The sequence below is a fragment of the Pinus tabuliformis genome, chromosome 1_1 (genome assembly GCF_031772625.1).
Source record: "Pinus tabuliformis cultivar Carrire ecotype Pingquan chromosome 1_1, CPIR1, whole genome shotgun sequence".
Classification (NCBI taxonomy): Eukaryota; Viridiplantae; Streptophyta; class Pinopsida; order Pinales; family Pinaceae; genus Pinus; species Pinus tabuliformis.
Window position 1 is genome coordinate 147556102 of NC_142297.1, and position 23430 is coordinate 147579531.

At 34.9% G+C, this 23430-nt stretch overlaps 1 protein-coding gene across 3 annotated transcripts in view; it reads right to left on the bottom strand.

Moving 5' to 3' along the window:
- Window positions 1–763: 763 nt before the first annotated feature.
- LOC149212050 (MADS-box protein SOC1-like) overlaps window positions 764–23430 on the bottom strand; it is a 426272-nt gene continuing 403605 nt past the window's right edge. For 2 of the 3 annotated variants that reach the window (XM_089391666.1, XM_089391664.1), the window contains exons 6-7: window positions 1214–1255; window positions 764–1057 (exon numbers count right to left, since the gene is read on the bottom strand). In XM_089391666.1, the coding sequence (XP_089247792.1) occupies window positions 1025–1057; window positions 1214–1255 (75 nt within the window). In that variant the 3' untranslated portion in view covers window positions 764–1024. The remainder of the gene's footprint in view (window positions 1058–1213; window positions 1256–23430) is intronic. The other variant, XM_089391665.1, reaches the window with a different exon arrangement.

A 23430-nucleotide genomic window follows, 5' to 3' on the forward strand; every position in this document is an offset into this window, starting at 1 on the left:
CTAGATAAAGGGTGAAGGGGGAAATCACAACTCTTTTTTTCCGTTATTATTTTATGCAATCCAAATTTACAACCACATAAATTTTAAACTATAAAATCAAAACAACAATTACAAACCAGATACGACGGTGAAAGGAAATAAAAAATCTTTAAGCATAAAAAGGAGCTTAGTGTTGCATTTATAGGTAAGATCATTTACATTAAATTTCCTTATAAGACAAAATGAGCTTCGAATAATATCTTTGAATTATCGCATTGCTTTACAATATGTTTATACTAATTTTTATATTTAGTTGGTTTAACACATATGAAAAGAGATGGTATTTCCGAATATTCATTTGTATATTGAAAAATGATTCACTTCTATATAAAAATATAAGAATAAAATTTAAATATGAATGAGTAGTTTATTTATTATATAAGATATGGAAAATAAGTATGATGGATATTGTGTGGAAGACTCAATTTTGTTTACATCAATTACAGTGATTTTGTCTTTGAATCTTATTATAAATGAAGTTGAATAAAATTTAAATATGAATGAGTAGTTTATTTATTATATAAGATATGGAAAATAAGTATGATGGATATTGTGTGGAAGACTCAATTTTGTTTACATCAATTACAGTGATTTTGTCTTTGAATCTTATTATAAATGAAGTTGATTTAAAATATTATTTATTTTTATTTGAAAATATTAAAACAATATATAAAAATTCATAACGAAATAAAGACAAGTTTAAATATTATAACAAAATAAGAAATATTTTTGAACTTCAAAATAATATTAGGAAATTTAGATAAATATTCCAATAATATTGTTCATGTGAAGGTGATCTTATAAAAATTAGAGGTCTTATATTCCATTGAGTCTTGACTTGAACATACTGCACATTTTTAAATTAAAATGGAATTATGGTTAAAACTTAATCATCTACATAATGGGAATCATTGTTAACCTAGTTAAATATATGAATAAAGATCACTCAGGTGAAGGTGATCTTATATAAACTGGAGGTGCTATTTTAGTTGAGTCTTGACTTCAGCTTCCTACAAAACTTCAAATAAAATTTCGTTGATGGTTAAAACCTAATCATCTATGTAATGAGAGTCAAAATAATGAAATATAAAATAACGATAAGAAATAAAATTATATAAGAACTACTAATAACAAATTATTTTCAATAAAAATAGTTATAGAAATGTCATCTCACCTTTTTTTGTAGGAGTTCATTCTCCTCACTTAAGATAAATACCTACAATGTTACCAAAACTAAGATTAAATTAAAAATAGATCAATTCATACAATATATATTATAATGTTAATTGATACTTGTGATTTTCCACCATTCACAATTAGTCTGATGTACTTATCTTTGAAATGTTTACATTACATAATTTATGAATTTAGTTGATCTTAGAGAAAATACTAAATATCTAGAGAGAAAATCAAATTCTAGTCACCACTTTGACAAATATATCTTTAAGAACAAGAATAGAAAGATAGAAACAAGTTTATTTAATTCTATAATGCAGTAATGTCAAATCTAAAAAAACATACATAATAATTGTAGATTTGGAGCATAAAAAAAATTGTGTGGGACCTTTTGGAAAAAATCCCCTCTAGGATACTTACGTAAGATTTAAATCACAGTAACAAAATATAAATGTGATAAAATACTAAATTAACTACTTGAATTTTTTTTCTAGAAAATTCACTAAGTAACCAATGAGAAAAAATGAATTACTCAAATCACATTTGCTCAATAATTGATAATCAATTGATGATATATTATTGTTGGACATGAATACAATATATAAACTCTTCAAGGGGCCAACCAATTCGAACTAGGTTGCGATTATATGTGCATGCACTAAGTTTGTCTCAGAAGAACTTTTCCTAAATGGAAAAGGTGGACTAGGACACGTAAAATTAGTAAAATATCCTAAAATGGAGTGAAATAGAAGTGGAGTAAGAAATTAGTTATCACTGTTTAATAACTCTCACATGCAAAGAACTAACCAATTAAACTAAAAAAATAAGACTAAAAGTTAACTTAACAAGAAGAGTTGAGATAAAAGTGGTTGTTAATTGCTACAACGTAGAGAGTGAGTGTGTATTCACTCTAGGAAGGCATATTCATAAGGTCAAATGAATTTATGAAGTGTAAATATCCTAAAAACAGAAAACCTTAAAAATAGAAAACTTTCCAAATGATAGGGAATGTTTACTTGATGGAGACAGAATCCTTTGGGGTTATCTGAATTTGGCCTATTCACTTGATAGGAAGGAAAAAATCCTCAAGTGAATGCCAATAGTCATGATAAGTCCAAGAGACGTCTTGGAATATGAAACTAAGGGTCAGGAAAATGTGTATTTATATGTATATTCTATTAATAAATGCATCACATGATTTACGTAAATTGGTTTATTATTTTTGTGTATTCAACAATGGTATTTGAATAGGTGAAACAACCTTCATTCAAAACCATATCTTTGTTATATTCCTTGTATATGCCTAACCTCTAAAATTTGTAGGTCTCAATTTTTAGCAATTGTTTATTTATCATTTTGCATTCCATTCCACTTGTCATCCTTGAGTCCCACATCCTCTCCTTTGCACCATTGCTCACAACTATCTTCTCTACCATCACAATACTTATCCTCTCACACTTGTTTTGATACATAATATCCAATATTCCAACTTTAGGATAAAGGGTTTTATAGGGTTTTTATTTATTTTTCCTTGTGATGGAAGGGTTTTGTGTTTGCAGAAGCAAATATATCCAAGTCACATCCTTTAATTTTCTTTGCATCCATAAGTTGTTAGCAAAAGGGCCAAAAACATAGGTAAATTTTCTATGAGGCTCTCCATATTTGTGACCTATAGAATCTGTTGGCATGTATACTATTCTGGATCACATATAGTGCACCAAATTCAAAACATTTCTCTCTCATACTTAGTCATTGTTGAGAGTTTTAATTAGAATTTAAACATCCTAGTATTTGATTGTCAACCATGACTCATAAACACGAGTTGTACTACATTTTTGGTTCAAGATTAAATTTATATTATGTAATTTTCCTTTGATCGTGAAATACATAATGATGGAAAATAAATAATACTAATTAAGCAAGCTCGCACTCATCTCATTCTTAGAAAACATAAGAAATCTAAAAGAAATCTACTTAACTCAATCCACTATGTTCCTTATTCTAATTCTCTGCAATCGAAAGGCAATTTTATTGAAACCAAAGGCTTAATGAAATTCACTCCAACTACAAATCTTAAGCAAGGATTTAAACTTCTAGCTATTAAAGAGACCAAGCATCTATTTACTCGTAACAAAATATGATAAGGAGGCTAAACTATAATTCTAAGATCAATTCCTGATGTGTTAACTTTAATTCATTCAAACCAAACTACTTTTACTTGGAAATGAAACACCTTCCAAACTTCACTTTGAATTACTCCAAAAACCAACTCTATGAAAATGAAAACTTTGACAGAGTTATCTAAGTTTGTTGCTATCAAATCCCATGCTGCTGAATTTAAAATGGAAATCTAGTCTATTCTAGAATTAACCGTCTTCAAAGACCTCAAAGCAATGTGAAAGATCAAATCACACTAGGAACATAAATCACACAGTTCAATGCTTGAAATCAATCTTTATTCTATAGTACTGGAAATGAAAATCAATCTTATTCTATTACGCGAGAATGGATATAAATTATCCTATGATAATTTAATCACTCAAATCAATGCTCTTCAAGAAATACTTTAAAATAAACCACACTGTGAAAACTAAATTGTAAATCTTGAAATGAATCAAACAATTCAAATTATGGAAATGGAAAATGCAATTCCTATTGCTACTAACTCGGATACGTTTGAAAACACAATCCAAACTCATACCATAAATTAATATCTCAATTCTACACAAGGAAATCCACACTCACACTCATACCATTCATTATGAACTTCATTAAAGAGACAGACACACTGAAATAAACACACAATATAGATCGGGTTATATAGCTTCAAGAATCAACTGGTTTTCCTATCATGGATATTCCGATCATAAATATAAATGAATGCACTTTTAAATGAAAGAATAGAGCATGGCTCTGTATCGAAATGCAAACTCAGATTTTTATGAGGGGCAGAGCATAGCTCTGTGTTTAAGATTTACGCACAGTCCGTATGAAAAATGACGGTCTATTCACTCAAAATTCTTGATCGGGTTATCTATCAATGAATGCGAGGTTGTAACCATTATGATAAATCCAAAATAAAATGGAATATCTCACACATTTGCACATGAAACCTTAGCGAATTCACACAGTAACTATATAGAAAATGAATGTAAAAAATTGTCACACAATGATCCATCTACGAACTAACAGTGAAGCTTGTTTCCAGATGATGGTGGGCCCTGCCACACCTGGGTAATCTTTAAATGACTTGTAGTAACATAAATATTTAAAACATTCAAATTAAGGACTCACAATAAACCATAACTCGGAATGATTTAGCTCAAAGCATAGCCATGGTATTAAAAAAGTCTTCAATTACAAATAACGATGTCTGAACAATAACTTGATAACTCAATAGTTTGCAAGAATAACACCAATTCTAATTCATTACAGTACTAGCCTTTATAGGTAATCATTCACATTCAAAATTGTAATAAACCCATACATGGAAAACTCAATGAATTTACTAAATCAAACTTAAGATCTGATTGCTTGAATGATTTCGCTCTCCTTGACACAACGGATTCCAACAAATGCCAACATTAGCATGGTCACATTTCAATGAGGATATGAAGAATCTTCGTTGTGGAAAACATCGAGCTCGGGCTCGGTCAAAATCTTCCGCTGTGGTGTTTGAGCCTCTAGAAGTACAAAGTCGTGGAAAGAGTCTACTAGGCCTCCATGATCTTGAGTACAGATCATAGACTGAGATGTTGAGTATAGAAATGACAAAGCAAGATTGTTGACAAGCATTCCCTCCATCTTTAGCTGACCTATCCATACTACTACAAATCTTCACACTTAACCTATAATGATTAGTCAGCGTATTAGGAATATAACTCAAACCTACTCAACAATAACCAAAAATAGTAAAATGGCACTAATGTAATGCATTTACCTCATGTCAGGTTTTAAGCAAGATTTAGGATAATGATGGTGATGGAAAGGTAGATGAAGGGGTACTTCCTTTGACAAGAGTGGGAAAAAATGGAGGTGACAAGTGGTAAAATTGGGGACAAAACGAGACACCAACATCCCCCATGCTGATTTGGATGCATGTTCTCATGCATCTGCTATAGTCCATCAAAAAGAAGAGGTTGCAAAATAAAAAAAAAGGAACCTTGGTCAAAGACTAGCAGTCTTGACCAGAACTTCTATTCCATGCTTAATTAGAGTAGAACACTTCTTAAACTATAGAGCCAGTCCGTATGCACTTAACTTCTGAGTGGTCCTGAACCTTAAGGCCTTCCAATGCAATAACTGTCTATTTTTCCTCTTCAAGTCATCATTATGGGCATAGAGTCGAAGATTAGAGTCCCTAACGTGATTATTAACTTCCCTTACATAATGGAACTAGACCTTGTATTTGTTGGCTTGTTCTTGGAGCTTACCAATTTTCTTCTGCAACTTGATCAGTCGGATCTTAAGGTTCTCCTCCTCATCAAGAGTTGGATTCTTTGCAGATGTTTTTGATTTCCGAGAGGCACTGCCTCTAGGTGCCTTATTGATGCTTTCCCTTGGTGAAAAAACATGCCGGTTTGCTTTAGTAACACTTCTACTTAATGAAGGCCAAACATGGGACAATTCTTCCAGGTCATGTTCAATATCCATGGGGATTTCCGCTTCAGACGTGGGCATAGGTGCTTTTTCAAAGGACAATTTTAACTTCTTAGCATCAGAATTAGGAAATGATGGAATATAAACATGTTGAGAACTTGCAACCTTCGATATGGGATGTTTAGTTCTAGTCATAATGTGGGTTCTAGGATGAACCTAAGAAGAGGTCTCAACTGTGCGAATTGAGGGCTTGTGGGTAGGAAAGAGAATTCTCCTTCACTTTTGTTTTATCTTGGTGCCATCAGGAACTTTGGGGGCCTTCGACTGGTGTTCTACACCTTTTTCTTCCACCATAAGGATTGGCTTAGGTCGGTCTGTCTCAAACCTATTCCTTTTACCTTTTTGCTTCTTGCCTATTTGGTTCTTCAAAGGAATCTCATCTTCCTCATGTTTCGAAGAAGGGCCTACTTCCTGAGGGGTTTCATAGGTAGGGGCAGTAGAATTAGTAGGAGAGGTAGGGGTTACTTGGGAGTTAGGCATGGGGGTTGCATTCTTTTGTCTCAGGGATCGGTCCACCGATCGTTGTTGCCCTTTAACATGAGACTCTTCCCCAAGGAATTTCTCCACCAAGAAATCCTCCCATGATTTCTTACGCCTTCGAAGTTCAGAAACTACTATAATCTTTATGAGACTATGATGATACAAGGCCATTTCGTGCTTTCTACTTTCAGACTGTACACCTCTGGCCATCTTTTGTAAGCTAAGCCTAAAGAGAAGTAGAATGTTTACTTGGGTATCTTCAGTGAAATAAGTCAACAAATGAATATGGTAAAGAAAGAAAACCACATACCTTCCTTCACAGGTAAGGAAGCCTTGCAACATTGTGATCAAAGGGTGCCACTGATCTTCTATACAGCTCTGTAATACACCTTTTGCCCAACTAAGTGATCAATATGCTATCTTGAAGAACATGGTGTGACTTGGAATATTTAGTTGCCCACCTTTGAAGAATGGTTCACCCTCCGAGGGCAACCCTATAACTCTACTCAGTTATTCTTCAGTGACTTTGAAACTTAAATTCCCAATCTTGATGTGTTCCCCATCGAAGTTTTGGGAAAATGACGAAGAAACCTTATCGTTATAGCCCTCATTTGTTTGTAAAATTGTCATCCATCCTCGCTCCTCCACAACTCCTTTATGTTGTTGATATGTGGGACTGCATGCAAACTGGCTGAATATGGGTTCGTGGCAATCGGAGCCCATGTTTACTGGCACTATGATTCAATTACAAATTCACCCTTGCAATACTGAAAGGAAATTTTCTTCTTTTTTAATCAACAATTCCTCAGTCTCTGTTTAAAACGCTCTCAACATTTCAAAACTTCGATTGAATTACAACATGGAGTTGATCATTACAAATTAAAGGAAGCACGGGATTTGAAATTCAATGATAAAAATGACTCATATATAAACTATGTGGAGTGATGGTGTCGAGGCTGAGTGAAAGTTTTCACGAGCCATCATGATTGATCATAGATATGATGAGATGGTAGTGGGGAGAGGACGAAGGTGTATACGATTATACAAGATGGAAGGGACTATAGGAAGGAAATATACAATTAAAGGATTATAGGTGTATAGTAGGAATATAGGATGACAATAGGAAAGGAATATGGGGTTATGATCATAATTTAGGATAGGTTCATAACGTATAGCATACATTTCAACTACTCATGATCAAATTCAAACAACTTTAAACACGTACCTAAGCCAACTTATAATGACATAGGGTAATAATTTTGTGGAGATCACCCAGCTTTGTAATAACAACAAGGTACTGAACAAAAATAATGCTGATAGGAACGACACTTAGGCTGCAAGTGTGCTCTGCAAAGACTGTTCTGGAAATGTAATTTTAATGGCAGAACTTAATTTTACATAGTTAAGTACAGAAGTAGAGTATAGAACCTGTAAATTTCTCTTTGCATAGTTCCATATAGATTATTGAGCTGTAGATATGGCCATCCTTGGCTAATGATAGGAATGGACACTAGTTATGAAGCAATCCTTATGCAAAACATAACACCAAAAATGCTCTCAAAAAAATGTTGTTCTTAGAATACATCCATAATAACATAGTGTAATTTTACACAGTATAGTACAGAAAGCTGCTAAGTACAAAGTGTAGAATACAGAATCTGGAAATTTCTTTGCTCAATGCCATGTAATGTGTTGATTTTTGCCTTTTAGAAGATAAGTAAAACCTGTTTATCACCCCATGGAGTTTAACCAGCCCTGGGATGATCACTGCCTGAGGCATTTCTTATTTAGAGAGCTTGAAATGACCAAAAAGAAATCTCTAGGGGGTTTCTTTTCCATAATTATTCTGCTGAACCCGGAAAAGAATAATTCTATGCTCAACAGATCCCTAACTACTGCTACTCTATTATTTTAACGATCCTAAAGTAGCCACTACTTGAGCTTGTCATATTTAGAGAGTCTGAACCACCCAAAGAAGACTCCAAGGGGATTCTTTTCCTTAAATATTTCCTTAAGTCCAGAAATGAATAAATGTGTACTAAAGCAATCCCTAGGCTACCTCTATTCCAGGTAGTTTTTACAAGCCTAGATTAGTTAATGTTCAAGAGTTTCAATTTTAGAGAGTCTGCAAACGTCCAAAGAAGAATCCAAAAGGGCTCCTTTTCTATAATTAATCTCTCAAGTCTCATTAAAGGAATAAACCTACCGAAGATAGGTTTCTCCTTTATTCTGCATGGGATGAGGGGAGAAACACCTAATGGTATAGAAAATGACATCCCACTAATTATTCTCTCTCTCTCTCTCTCTCTCTCTCTATATATATATATATATATATATAGAAATCAACCAGATGAACCAGTAAGAGGCTGGTCATTTTCATGGACCAGTTCCATCTCTGGATATCTTCTTACCTCCTGCAGAATTGTGGTCGGGAGAGCCATTGGTGATAAATATTGAGTCGTTGTCCATTTACTGCAAAAGGGCTCTGACTGCCATCAATAGTTTTAATATGAACTGAGCCATTGTCGAAAACCTCATCCACCTCATAGGGACATAACCACCTAGTGGAGAATTTTCCTTTAAACTTTTTGAAGTTACTGTCATAGAGCAAGGTCCAATATCCTAGACAAAAAATCTTCTTCTTAACAAAATTATCATGCCAACGTGCTCTATGATCTTGCACCAACATGGTTCGAAGGAATGCATCATGTCTAATCTCGTCCATCTCATTCAGCTACATTAACCTTTGTTCTTGGGCTTCACTAAGATTCATCCCGAGTTGCGTGGTAGTCCAAAATGTTTTCACTTGGAACTCAATACGCAGCAAAACATGTTTACCATAAACTAACTCATATGGGGTGTGCCCTGTCACATTCCTCCAAGTTATGCGGTAATCCCATAATGCTTCCAACAACTTGTCAGCCCAATCCCTATGATGTAACTGAATGGTCTTCGTTAATATGGATTCTAACACTTTGTTTGTGCGCTCCACCTACCCATTGGCTTGGGGGTGGTAAGGAGTAGATTTCCGATGTTTGATTCGATATTATTCAATGAGATCCTTGAACAATTTCGATGTGAATTGTGTACGCTGGTCAATAAAAATCTCTCGGGTACTCTAAATCTAGTGAAAATGTCTTCAAAATGGGATTCCACTACTACTTTCTCGGTTGCAGCATACAAAGCCTTGGCTTCCACCCACTTCCTAACATAATCAGTGCAAACTAAAATATATTTTTTCTTCTTTGATATGGGGGAGATAGGTCCCATGAAATCTAATGCCCATTTCTCTAAAGGCTCTATTGATATTTGTGTCTGAAGGGGAATGTCATCTGAAGGAACTCGCTTCCCCATCCTGTGACAAACGTCACAACTGGATACAAACTTTTTGGCATATTTGAAAAGAGAGGGTCAATAATAACCGGTATGAAGGACTTTGTATGCAATCATTTTGTCTACAAAGTACCCCCCACAAGGCTCATTGTGGCGGGCCTTCAACACATCAAATATCTCATTATCTTGCACACATCTCCTCATGATAAAGTCAGGTCCACTATAGAACAAGTCTCCATCGATTGAGGAGTAGTTGGCACTCCGCTGTATGATGTTATGTTTCTCCCTGGTACACAGATTCTGAGGCAACTTCCACGGCACCAGGTAGTTGGAAACATCTACAAACCAGGGAGTAATGGTAGATGTAACAAACAATTCTTCATTTGAAAAATCATATGGTACTGGATTTGGTACATTTCCTTGCATGACATTCATTCGAGACAAGAAGTTAGTTGTCAGATTATCTCACCCAAGCCTATCAATCATAGTTATATTAAATTCTTACAAAATAAGCAGCCGCCTATTGATCCTACCATTAGTGATAGGTTTGTTCATTAAGAATCTAATGGCAGAATGATCGGTATGGACAAAAGTCTCATAACCAGTTGTGTAATGTCTAAATTTTCTTATGGCATGAACAACTGCTAACAATTCTTTTCAGTAACTGTGTAATTTAGTTCAGCAGGGGAAATATTCTTGTTAACAAAATAAATAGCATAAGGAAAGTGATCTTCCCTTTGTCCTAAGACTGATCCTAGTGTGGTATCTGAAGCATCAGTGCAAATGTGGAATGGAAAGGACCAATTTGGTCCCCTCAATACTGGAGCGGTGGACAACCTGTCTTTTAATACCTGAAAAACATGTTGACAATCATCATTCCAAACAAAGTCAGTGTCCTTAGTTAATAATTTAAATAAAGGTGCTGCAATTCTTGTAAAATTTTCAATAAATCGACAATAGTAACCCACATGTCCCAAAACGATTCTTATCTCCTTTTGTGTAGTAGGAATTGAAATATGTGAGATTACCTCAATCTTGGCTGGATCAACTTTGATTCCTTCAAACAAAACATGACGACCTAGGAATATTTCCCTAGTTTGCATCATTTTACATTTACTACTACTAAGGGCTAGGTTGGCTTCTTGACGTCGAATCAATATTTTTTCTAGATTTTCCAGAGCTTGGGAAAAATCATCTCCATATATTGTGAAGTCGTCCATATAGACTTCTACACAGTCATGGATCAAGTCAGAAAAGATGGCTAGGACAACTTAGTGAAAGGTAGCTGGGGCATTGCAAAGGCCAAAAGGGAGAAATTGATAGGAATAGGTACCCCAAGGGCAAGTGAAGTTGGTATTATCTTGGTCTTCCTCAGCTATTTGAATCTAGTTATACCCGATGTACCTGTCTAGAAAAGATAAATACTTCTTACCAGAGAGTGTGTCAAGTACCTGATCAACAAATGGTAGCAGAAAGTAATCTCGTAGGGTGGCTTTGTTTAACTCCCTATAATAAACACATATGTGTCACTTACCATTCTTCTTCGGAACCACCACCAAAGGTGACACCCAATGACTATCTGAAATAAGATAGATAAAATCTGCAGCCAATAACTTTTGCAACTCATCTTTTACAATTTCTTTGAAGGTTTGGTTAATGCGTCTCTACAGATACCAGATTAGTCTCATCTCCTCATTAGTGTAGATGTGGTGGATGCATGTATCTGGGTGTATGCCTTTCATTTCCAAATAGTCCCAGGCGAAAGCTCCGGATTGTTCTTGAATCATGCTCAACAATTTTTGCTTTTGTTCTTCATTTAGTTCATTGCCAATGTACAAAACTTTTCCTTCATTGCTTTCAAATGGTTCGTAGTGAGCTCATTAATGCCCTCTATTGCTGTGAATGAGGCAAATATGGCTAGATGAAAAGCTTCATGAAACTCATTACTAAAAACATGTTGATCACTAGTAAAAGAAATAGGATAATCAATATAAGAACGATCAGATAAAAATTGCTGCAAAATATGATCTTCTGATTGTTCCTAGAGTTATCTAGATTTTCCTAATGATAATAAAGGAAACATACATTCCTCATCTCCATAAGGACTCTCTAGCCATCAGGTTACTTCAATAGTAGTTTGAGTAGGGGGGGAGATTGACAAGGTTTGATTATATAACACATTGGAAATGACCATTTCTCCACTTTGACACCCTATCACAGGATCTGCAGTAGCTAACCAAGGGTGTCCTAGGAATACAAGGTGTCTTGTTTTTTAGGAGAAATGACGATGGAATCGATGGGATATTTCCAAGAAGCAATGGTGACTACTATGTCTTCTAGAGTTCCCATTGGTTTAATAATTGATTTTTTTCCAATTATAAAAGAATAGGTGTAGGTTTGATCCCTTGCAATTGTAAAGATGCCATGGTTTTGAAAGTCATAGGATTAATTGATGCTCCTAAGTATAGAAGGGTGTTTGGTTGAAGTACTCCATTGATTTCGATGGTAACTATGGGATTTCCTGTGCCGCTATATTTTAATGGTAAATCTGAAATCATCCTGGACATTTCACTCATGACTTTTACATTTTTGTTCTTGTGTCCTTTCCTTCCCAGTTTCTTAATACAGAGGTCTTTAATGATTTTAGTGTATATAGGAATGTCCCTAATGTCTTGTAATAGTGGAATTTTAATACAAGCATTCCTTAATTCAGATTCTAAATCATATTCAATTGGGATCTCTTCCTTCTTAACAAGTAATATTTCCGGGTAAGGAGGTTCATTTTCTTCTTCTTTTTGTTTTTGTTTTTCTTGTTGAATGTGTTTTTCAGTTTGTTCTTGAGGGGCTCTTCCTAAGTATTGACAACTGATTTTTCCTTATTGATTGTTTTCCTAGATCATAGTTGAATCTCCTTTATTGGGACAACACTGATCATATAGGTAGGAAAAGGTTGTACTTCTATATTTTTCACATGCTGAGGTTGTTTATTATGGTTGGGATTAGCTATGAGTTACGCTGGCAACAAAGTAGGTTGAGGCGGGTTCAATGATGGTGGTGCATGCAAGGATGATGGGTTAGACGGTGCATGTAAAAGCTGGTGGAAAGGAGGAAGAGGTAGCAAGGGTTGTTGATAATGATTTGGGTTGTACCCGTGCTGATAAGGTTGAATGTTTGGATTGTAGGAGGTACTAGGCATGTTTGATTATGGAGGGTAGAATTGGCTTTGGGGTTGGAAAACGTTTCCATAAGGATTTCCCCTCCAATACTGATTGCAGGAAGTGTTTTGTGATTGAGGATTAAACCAGGAGGATAATATGGTTGGAAACTCTAGGGTTGATTTTGGCCACAGGCTTGAAAACTAGGATCTTGAAACATGTTTTGATTTGGGCTTCTCCAAGAGGGTTTCCTGCTTGTTTGTGAGGAGTCATTTGTTTTAGTATTACCCTTATAGATAGCCTATAAACTGGGAAGAGATGGAAACTTCTCGGTTACATGTTCTAAAGCACAAATCCCATAAACCTCAATAACATTAATGGGACACTCCCTCTCAGCATGATTGCTTATGCATTTAAGACAAGATATTGCCATGGCAGCCCTCTCATCTTCTTGTTTATTTTTGAGTTTTATTGTGTCAAGTTGGTTACCAATAATGTTTAGGATATCCATTTTTAAGTTTTCTAATAAGTTTCCTAATTCCACTCTAGTGACAAGATTGGGTACAGATTTCTGATTTCTTGACACATAATCTCGAGAATTGTCACGGAGCATCTTGCCTACCGACATAGTTCAGCCGTGCTCGCCGGGATTTATGGAAATTATAAAAGAAACATTCAAGATATTCTTCTAGGTTCTCGTCTTCTAATTGTTGCATTAGAAGAATATCGTTCACATCCCTACTTTTGCAGAAGTATTTGTATTTCTTGAGAAAGACAGACTTCATATCGTCCCAGGAGTAGATGGTATGTTGACCTAGGCTCATAAACCATCTACGGGTTGCATCTTTCAGGGTGGCTAGGAATAGCTTGAGCTTATGTGCATCCTCATAATAATTATAACTCCTACATAAAATGTCAAATTCAAATAAGAGGGCGTCAGGATCTTCGAAGGACTTACTGTAGAAGAGTGGACGAGATGCCATTAGTATATTTTTCATAGTTATATTCCTGGTTACATCGAGAATAGGAAACCCAAAAGTTGTTTCCTCTTCTTCTTCTTCTTCCGGTCCTCCCCTCGGTCCTTCATGGTTCCCTTCGAATGGGTGGTGATGTGGGCCTTCTCCTTCCTCTTGTCGTTCCTCATTGTTTAGTCCAAATATGTTACGACGTTGACCTTCTCCTTCTCCCAAACATTCTTCATTGTTTCAGTTCTATCCTCCCTGGTTAGCCATGTCTACTACAGACTCTTGAAGAGGCCTGCTGATGATTACCCGATCAACAAGAGGTATTGAAGAATGGTCCTTGATGTTAGTTGATTCTAGATGTGGGACTCATTCTTCTAATATAATTCCTTTTGTACTTCGAAAGATAATATGTTCAACTATTTCCTTGTCTTGATTCAGAATCTCCCTCTTCAAAGCCACTTTTCTATTAGCACATCCTTCTTCTCGCTTTATTCCTGCATACCGATTGAAAACTAAACCGTAATGCCTGAAATGAATCAAGGAATAAAAATTCTAGAAATGGAAAACACAATTCCTATTGCTACTAACTCGGATTCATTTGAAAACACAATCCAAACTCATACCATAAATAAATCTTTCAATTCTACACAAGGAAATCCACACTCATGCTCATACCATTCATTATGAACTTCATTAAAGAGATAGACACACCAAAATAAACACACAAAGATCAGGTTATATAGCTTCAAGACTCAATTGATTTTCCTATAATGGATATTTCGATCATAAATATAAATGAATGCGCTTTAAAAATGAAAGAACAAAGCATGGCTCTGTATCGAAAGGCAAACTCAGCTTTTTATGAGGGGTAGAGAATAGCTATGTGTTAAAGATTTACACACAATATGTATGAAAAATGGTGGTCTATGCACTCAAAATTCTTGATTGGGTTATCTATCAATGAATGCGAGGTTGTAAACATTATGATCAATCCAAAATCAAATGGAATATCTCACACATTTGCACAAGAAACCTTAGTGAATTCACACAATAACTAGATAGAAAATGAATGTAAAGAAATATCACGCAATGATACACCTACGAACTAATAGTGAAGCTTGCTCCTAGATGATGGTGGGCCCTGCCACACCTAGGTAAGCTTTAAACAACTTGCAATAACAGAAAGATTTAAAAATTAAAATTAAGGACTCATAATAAACCATAACTCGGAATGATTTAGCTCCAAGCATAGCCATTATATTAATAGAGTCTTCAATTACAAATATTGATGTCTCAACAGTAACTTGATAACTCAATAGTTTGCAATAATAACTCTAATTCTAATTCATTACAGTACTGATCTTTATAGGAAATGATTCAAATTCAGAATGGTAATAAACCCATACATGGAAAACTTAGCGAATTTACTAAATCGATTTCTTGAACACTTTTTCTCTCCTTGGCACAATGGATTCCAACAAATGCCAACATTAGCATGGTCCTGTTTCGATGAGGATATGGAGAATATTCATTGTGGAAAACATTGAGCTCGGGCTCGGTCAAAATCTTCTACTGTGGTGTTCGAGCCTTTGGAAGTACGAAGTTGTGGAAAGAGTCTACTATGCCTTCATGATTTTGAGTACAGATCATAGACTGAGATATTGAGTACAGAAATGAAAAAGCAAGACTGCTGACAAGAATTCCCTCCATCTTTAGCTGACCCATCCATACTGCTACAAATATTCACACTTAACCCATAATGATTAGTCAACTTATTGGGAATATAACTCAAACTTACTCAAACTTAACCAAAAATAGCAAAATGACACTAATATAATGCATTTACCTCATGTCAGGTTTTAAGAAGGGTTTAGGACAGTGATGGTGATGGAAAGGTAGGTGAACGGGTACTTCCTTTGAGAAAAATGGGCAAAAATGGAGGTGATAAATGGTAAAATTTAGGACAAAACGAGACACTAACAGTCATCTTCATGCTCCAAATATATATAAATTATTGAATTATAGCCTTATCCTCATTGTGGTGAAAACGGAAAGGAATGTTCCTCAGGATGCTATACACCATTTCACCAATGCATGCTCCTACATTGACTCCAATTTGTTCTAATTTCTATTTGAGCTCAAGAACATGAGGCCACCCTGCTAAACGTTGTGGAACCAACTGTCGTTCGACTCTTGATAAGATGAACCACGTCATCCTTACACGACCTCTATCCATGTGGAAGAAAACATGTTATTGATGTCTAGTTCTACTTGAGATGAACCATTTCATAGAATCTATGACAATGGTGATTATTGTGTTCTTAGTTATCTATGAATCCCTTCACTCTATAATTTATGGTACAATCTCCAAATTCAACTACAACCTTAAAACCAACATTTCTTTCAAATAAATACAATTTCTTTGTGTACCTAAGCTTGTTTGGGTGACCTTTGAAGTTATATGTTTGATGATTTGGGAGTTATTCCACAAGTTGTTCTAGTAGAATTCAATGTTTGAGCAACCTTGGAATCCTTCTCTAAAACTCTAAGATTTTGTGCACTAGATTCTATTATGTATTTTACATGCTTTTGCGGGAATGGATGTCAAGCCATTTCCATTCTTGTGTAGTATTAATGTAGTTATAACTTCATCCCAAATGAAATAATTAGTTCGATATGACTTGAAGAGAGGCTTCGTCACTGCTACCCTTGCTTAAGGAATGTTGTGTTATTAGTTATCAATGTTCTCCCTTTTACATTGAAGCATCATCAAGCTTGACATAGATTTACCACAAAGTTGTATATATGAGTAAGTATTCCCAAAAGTATAACCAAAGGTCAAATTCTAGCACTTGATTTTGAGGCATTTCTTCTTGAAAAATGCAGGAAGAAAGCCTCAATTTGACTTTTTCCTTGTTCAAACTGCGAAAATTCGAACTTCCACATCACCAAACAACTTGGATGTAGTTAACTAAGGTGACATGGCATTTGCCACTCAGTTAGCTAAGTAAATTCGAGTTAGAGGAGTTCAAGGTAAGTTATTTCAAGTTATTTTTATTTAAACGAGTTCTAATAGTTGGAGGAACTAATGGAAGTTCAGTTGTGTAGTGGGACAATAGTATAACTCAGTGATCATCCAATTAACTAATCAATCATCTCAAAATAGCTAGTGCGTGCAGAGAATTTGAGTTCCCCAGCTATGGTTGAGATTCCAAGGCAATCTAACATCAATTGTAGACTAGTCTTGAGTGTACAGGTGTTGCATGCAGTCAAATGATCAACCTTGGAAATTTCATATGCATTTTTGAGGAAATTCTTAAATAATAGTGGCCTAATTTCCTCAAGAAATGTGCAAGGACATAGGATCGAATGTAGGCAACAACTCGAGTACATATAGTAGAAAAATTATAAGTAGTTGCATGAGTGTCGTTAGTGTCAGTGCAGATAGATTGACGAATTATTCACTTGCAGGTTGTGCTTAGAGAAAGAAAGAAATTATAATTAGTTCTCTATCATTGATTAGTGCAAAGAAGGCTGAATTGGTTTTTAGTAGTTGCTTTCCCCTAGAAACATCTTTGTACTTGTGTATTTGATGATGCATGTTTGCAAATATTGTTATAAATTATGAATTGAGTTCCACATAGCAGTAGGGTAGGATTATGTCTTGTGATTTAGATTAAAATTTCATGAATTGTTACAATTGTACACCATAATTTGTACATGGTATCAGCGCATGATTCACATTTGAAAAAGAATTTCAAATTTGTTTCTCAGGAGGTTCGAATTTACAGTTCAGTGTACCATGATCTCTTCAGAGTTGAGAAGATGACCTTCAATGATCTGAGACTAGAGTATGCCTTGGATGGAATCTCTAATTTCATTGAATGGAAGGATCACATGTAAGCGATTTTGGATGACAACAGATTGATAGAATATGTCAAGACAAATATTGCAAAACCATGGGCATTGATGCACAAAACCTAATCTAATGGAAGAAATATGTAGCTAAGGAGAGGAGAATAATATTGGAGGGAGTACAAGATCACATTGTCTCAAATATCCATTGGAAAGAAACTCTTGTCGCAATGTGGAAGGCATTGACAAAATTGTTCTAGAATAGTAGTAACCATAGGAAATTAGCACTCAAGGATAAGCTTTGAAATATCAAGATGATGAAGAATGACACTATCTCGCAGTATCTCTGCAAATTTACACAAGTTCGTGATGGAATTGGTGGGGTTTGTGTTAATGTTGTAGAAGATGACCTGGTAAGCCTAACTCTTCTAGGCCTTCCCAAAAGTTGGCATAGCTACCAAGACTCAGTGAACATGAGGGATAAATTAATGAAATGGGAATTCTTATGGTCTGATTTGGTACAAGAGGAGATAAGGAAGAATACTAGAGATGTAACCTCATCCTAGGAAGAGGATGAAAAATATTTGAATTGGTTATAAAGGGAAAGAAGGGCAAAGGGAAGAAATCTCAAACCAAAACAGAATCCAGCCAAGGGGGCAAGAAGAAAGACTTGTCCAAAATTAAATGCTTCAATTGTCTTGATTTTGGGTGCTACGACACAAAGTTTCGACACAAAAATTCAAGAAAGAAGAGCTCAACAGGAGCAGCAGGTGAAGCGTTGGCTTCACTATTCAAGCTTGACTTCACCCTTATTGCATGCATGACCAACATAGTGATGAGGGGCATGTGGTACTTGGACTAAGGTGCATCATTCCATAAGATAAGGTGTAGAGATTTTTTCAGTGACCTGGAAGAGAAATATCTCCAAATGTACATTCAGATAGGGGATGACGGAAAGTACAACGCGACAGAAATTGGTACAATCACCTTTCAGAGGGAGTCAAGATCCCCTGTCAGACTCAAGGATGTCATGTTTGTACTAGGCCTAAAGAAGAGTCTCATCTCTATATAAGTTTTGGAATACCGTGGTTATGCTGTGATCTTCAGCAAAGGGAAAGCATTCTTGAGACACATAACCACAGAAAAGGTGAAGCAGAACGGTATTCAGGTGAAGAACCTGTACAAGTTGGATGTGAAAGGTTGTGTTGCATTATGCAATAAGGCAGAGAAATTGCAAAGTCGTGATGTCGGTGAACTTTGGCACAACATAATTGGCCATTTGGGTCATGACGCCTTAAAGATTATAAAACAAATAACCACTGGCCTCCCTAATGGAGCATTTGAACAACAAGATGTATGCAAGGGTGGTACCTTGGGGAGGTATGTGAAATCCATATTCCATGATAGAGAAAGAAAAGCACATGTAGTCTTAAAAAGAGTTCACTTGAATGTTTGTGGACCTTTTTTAACAACCTCCAATATGAGACATAGCTACTCTGTTATATTTTTTGATGATTTCTTAAGGAAGTTGTTGAAGCCCTAAATTTTCTCTTTTTGACAACCTTCTTACACTCCATCCTCCTTTTTACTCTAATAACTCTACTTGAGCACAATTTACAAGCTTCATGGAAATAGCAGGTACTTAAACATATTTTATTTCATAACTTTCATTGCTCTTTATTATTTAACTCGATATTTGCATAAGCTACTGAATTGCAACAATTCTATAGCTAATGATTGATTCTGCAACATAGTTGAAGCTTCTATGGGTTCCGAAACTCCCACCAAGGAATGAGACATATGGACAGGTCACTAATAGTTGGCATAACGATATTTACCTATCTTCATGACTTGGATTGATGATAGGAACATCGAATAAGCCCAGTCAACATGAAAGTCGACCAATGAAGAAGGAGCCGAAGGCAAACTAGGCGAGCGAGAAAATTAATCGAAGAGAAAATCATGTCATATTATCTTTTTATGTTATTTTTAGTCTCTGACGAGTATGATAGGCTCGTAAATCTCTAAAATAGTTATTGATAGAGGTTATAAATCTACCCCTCGGCATGATAAACAATAGTCTTGCATATTGTTTTGAAAACTTTGTTTACAGTTATAAAAACTATGCTTTGTTTGATAAATTTGTTGTTTTTTATCTCAATGCATATATAATCCTCTGAAGAAGTTATGCTGTTACCTACATCTAGCAGGAGGGCCCCCTGGAGTTGTAAAGTTTTACGGTTTTTAATTAGCATTTCAATTTTTCATTTTATATAGAATTTAATTAGTTCATCTAACTATCGGTTTTGATTTTAAATGAATGTTTAGGAGTAAATTTAAAGCAGGATTTGTTTAATCATTTTGCTATAGGATAAGATGAATGAGTTAAGCCGAGATATCTTATGTACATGAAAAGTAGTATGACAGAGTGTGAATTGATTTAGGATTTGTAGTATAGTTTGAGTTACGTCTTCGTTAAAATACATTTGAGTAAAGAAGATTTCAATTTCAATTTAGTGTGATTATACATTTAATTTATCTTTTTCTATAAGATTGATTTAGATTTATTTTCATTATTTAGTTAAGAAAGTGTGATATTTATTTTTGCAAGTGTGATCTCTCTTTTGAGCAAGTGTGATAATTCTAGTGTGATATTTATTTCAAGCAAGTATGATAAACTTAGTTTCATTCATGTTAAAGAGTGACATATTTATTTTCATGTAAGAATGATAATTGTTAAGAAGACATGTGCATCTTCATATCTCAATTTAATCTAGAAATTGTTTGAATGATAAGGACTCTTAGCACAAATAATGCACAGACATTTCATTAGTATACTAGCCCTGACTGATAATTTATGTAGTAATTTAATGTCAATTAAATTACCAAACATTTTGGCATCGTTGTCGAGGAAGTGTATATAGGAGTCTTTTACTTTTCATAAAAAAAATGATAAAATATATTTATGCATAGGGAAAAATAATCGAGAGGTAGATTTGTAAGTAGAGGTAGAAGTTCAATTCCAACATGACCACTCACCCCACCATGACCTCGCAGTGCCACATAGACTTCTTGAGGTACATAGATCTGAAATCCAACCTAAAGATTCACCAACTTCCTCTACTGAAGTCGTATTAGAAGAAGAAAATCTTACATGCCTAACAGAAGGAGTAATCTTTCTATCTTCAACTGGAGAACAAATTCTACAACAAAAGCTGGAAATCCCTAGTGAAGAAGAAGAAGAAACTAATTTTAACATTCCATTAATAGAAGAACCAAAGGAGGAACTAGAAAACCCAATTTTGGAACGTTATATTAGCTCCGATGATTTTACAATGGCAAAAGGGGAAGGAGAAATACATAATGTGAATGGTGAAAATAGGATTGGAGGTGGAAGAGGAGGAAATGGGAGGTGCAAGGGCTAGAGGAAGAGGAAGAGGAGCTGGTAGAGGAGATCCAGAACCTTTTGGATTTCCCATGTTTGATGAAGATACCACAACCACAATGAAAAATATCTCACCCTCTATCCTCCCTAATTTCCATGGATTAAGACATGAGGATACTGAAACATTTCTCTTTGAGTTTGAAGTATTGCGTAGATCCTATGATTACTTGCTTCATACTCAAAAGTTTAAATTATTTGTAGCCACTCTTAAAGATGCAGCATTAAAATGGTCTATGGGTTTAGAAGCACATTCTATGAGAATGTGGGAAGAAATGAAAAATGTGTTCTTAGAAAAATACAAGGATTGTTGTATGCCCCATAACCTTAAAGATGAATTTTTTAAAATGATGCAAAAATAACATGAAAATCTTGAAAATTTCGTTGAAATAATTTCTTATAATGTAAAAGGGGATTAAATGCATACTCTAGATGAAGAAACCTTAAAAGCTCTCTTGCTAAAATATATCAGATATGAGTTGATAGATCTTCTCAATTTGATGGATAAAGGAGATAATTCTGAGTTATCATTTGGAGATATTTGTCAGTTATGCGTACACATTTCAAGGGTAAAGGAAAGAACTGGGAAAAATCCAAGAGATCCTGTTATGTCTAGGATTAATAAATCTGCAGCTCGGACAGTAAGTAGGGCTGAAACAGGCAATTTTGCTTGACAATTTCAAAACAAATATTTTGGGGAGTCTTAGTGAACAAATATATATCCTTAAAATACATAACAAACAAAACGTTGAAAACGATGCATTATATATTTTTTGTCTAAAATGTAGAAAGAAGCATTCCTTGAGAGAATCCCCCCTTAACTTAAAAAGTGCAGAAACCAAGGTATATGTGCAGAAAATCATGATACAAACAAATGCCCTTCAATAGTGGGTCTTAAAGTTGTCTATCAATAGGGAGTAATGTAAAATCATGTAGAAGCTCTTTGTATTATTTATAAAAGACCATAGCAAAATCCACAATAAAATATGACTCAAGGTTTCAACACTCAAACATATGCACAACCATGACAAAATAATTGGATTGCACCCATGCCTTGGCAACCTTTGCCTCAACATTGGGCACAAGGATGGAAATTTCCTTATGGAAAGTATCTTCAATATCCTAAATTTTAATAACCTTACCCTGTTTTTCCACTGCAATATTTTCCTCAGCCTGTTCAACGCTCTCAACCTCAAAATCCAAACCCACAACTTTCATTACCATTTCCACAAAAGCCAAGTCAATGACCTGCTCAACCACTTCCAAATCCAAATAATAAAAACTCACAGACTCTTTACAACATAAAAGGGCAGGATTTTGAAACTTACATGGTAACTCCATTAGATATAAACAATGTCCAACTTATATATGGTAGAGCATTGGAAGAGAAGCCACCATATGTTGTTATCTAGGAACCTGAGAAGGATGACCTCTCTGATAAAGATACGTCTCTTCATCAAATGGAAAATCCTCAAAAATAAACCACCACTGTACATTATGATGATACTCCAATAAACTCAACTCCCATTATAGAACAATCTTCATTTTTTTGTTGAAAATCCACCTTTTCCTGAAAGATTGAAAATTGACAAAGGAGAAGAAAAACAGATTCTGTTTCCTGATTACGATATGATAGATAAACTAAATAATGTTTGTATAAAGATTTATTTGTTACAAGCTATCAAAGAAATATCAATATTTGCAAAGACAATCAGGGAATTAAGTATTAAAAAACTAGGAAGAAAAAGAAAAGAAATTAAAATAATCCAATTAGTTGGGAAAATTGCAGATATTATGATGGGAAAAGCAAAAGTTTAGAAATATCTAGATCCAAGAAGCCCCATTGTGAAAACACACATTAATAGTGTTGAGATTCCAAATACATTGATTGATTTAGGAGCATCTATAAACATCATGAGTAAACAAGCCATGAATCAATTGAAACATCCTAATCTTTAATATACACCTACGTTATTGCAATTAACAGGTAGATTTGTTATCAAACCTGATGGTGTGTTAGAATATGTATTTGTATCCTTAGATTCTTGGGAAAATATTGTTGACTTCATGATCTTGACACCCAAGAATAATCTAGGAGGACACCCTATTATCACTCTATAATTTCCGAGGTTGCAAAAGAAAATCAGAGAGGTATACCAAGCACTTTGGAAGCTGGGATCTAGCCCTACCAGCTTCAGAGAGGGCTCTCTATGTCAAATTTAACTTTGTTTTGATTAAGTATTTTAGGCTAGTTATTAAGGTGCTTACTTGTTTTAAATCAGGGTTTGGTTGATAAATTGGTCAGATCACCATTCGGCTATGGAGT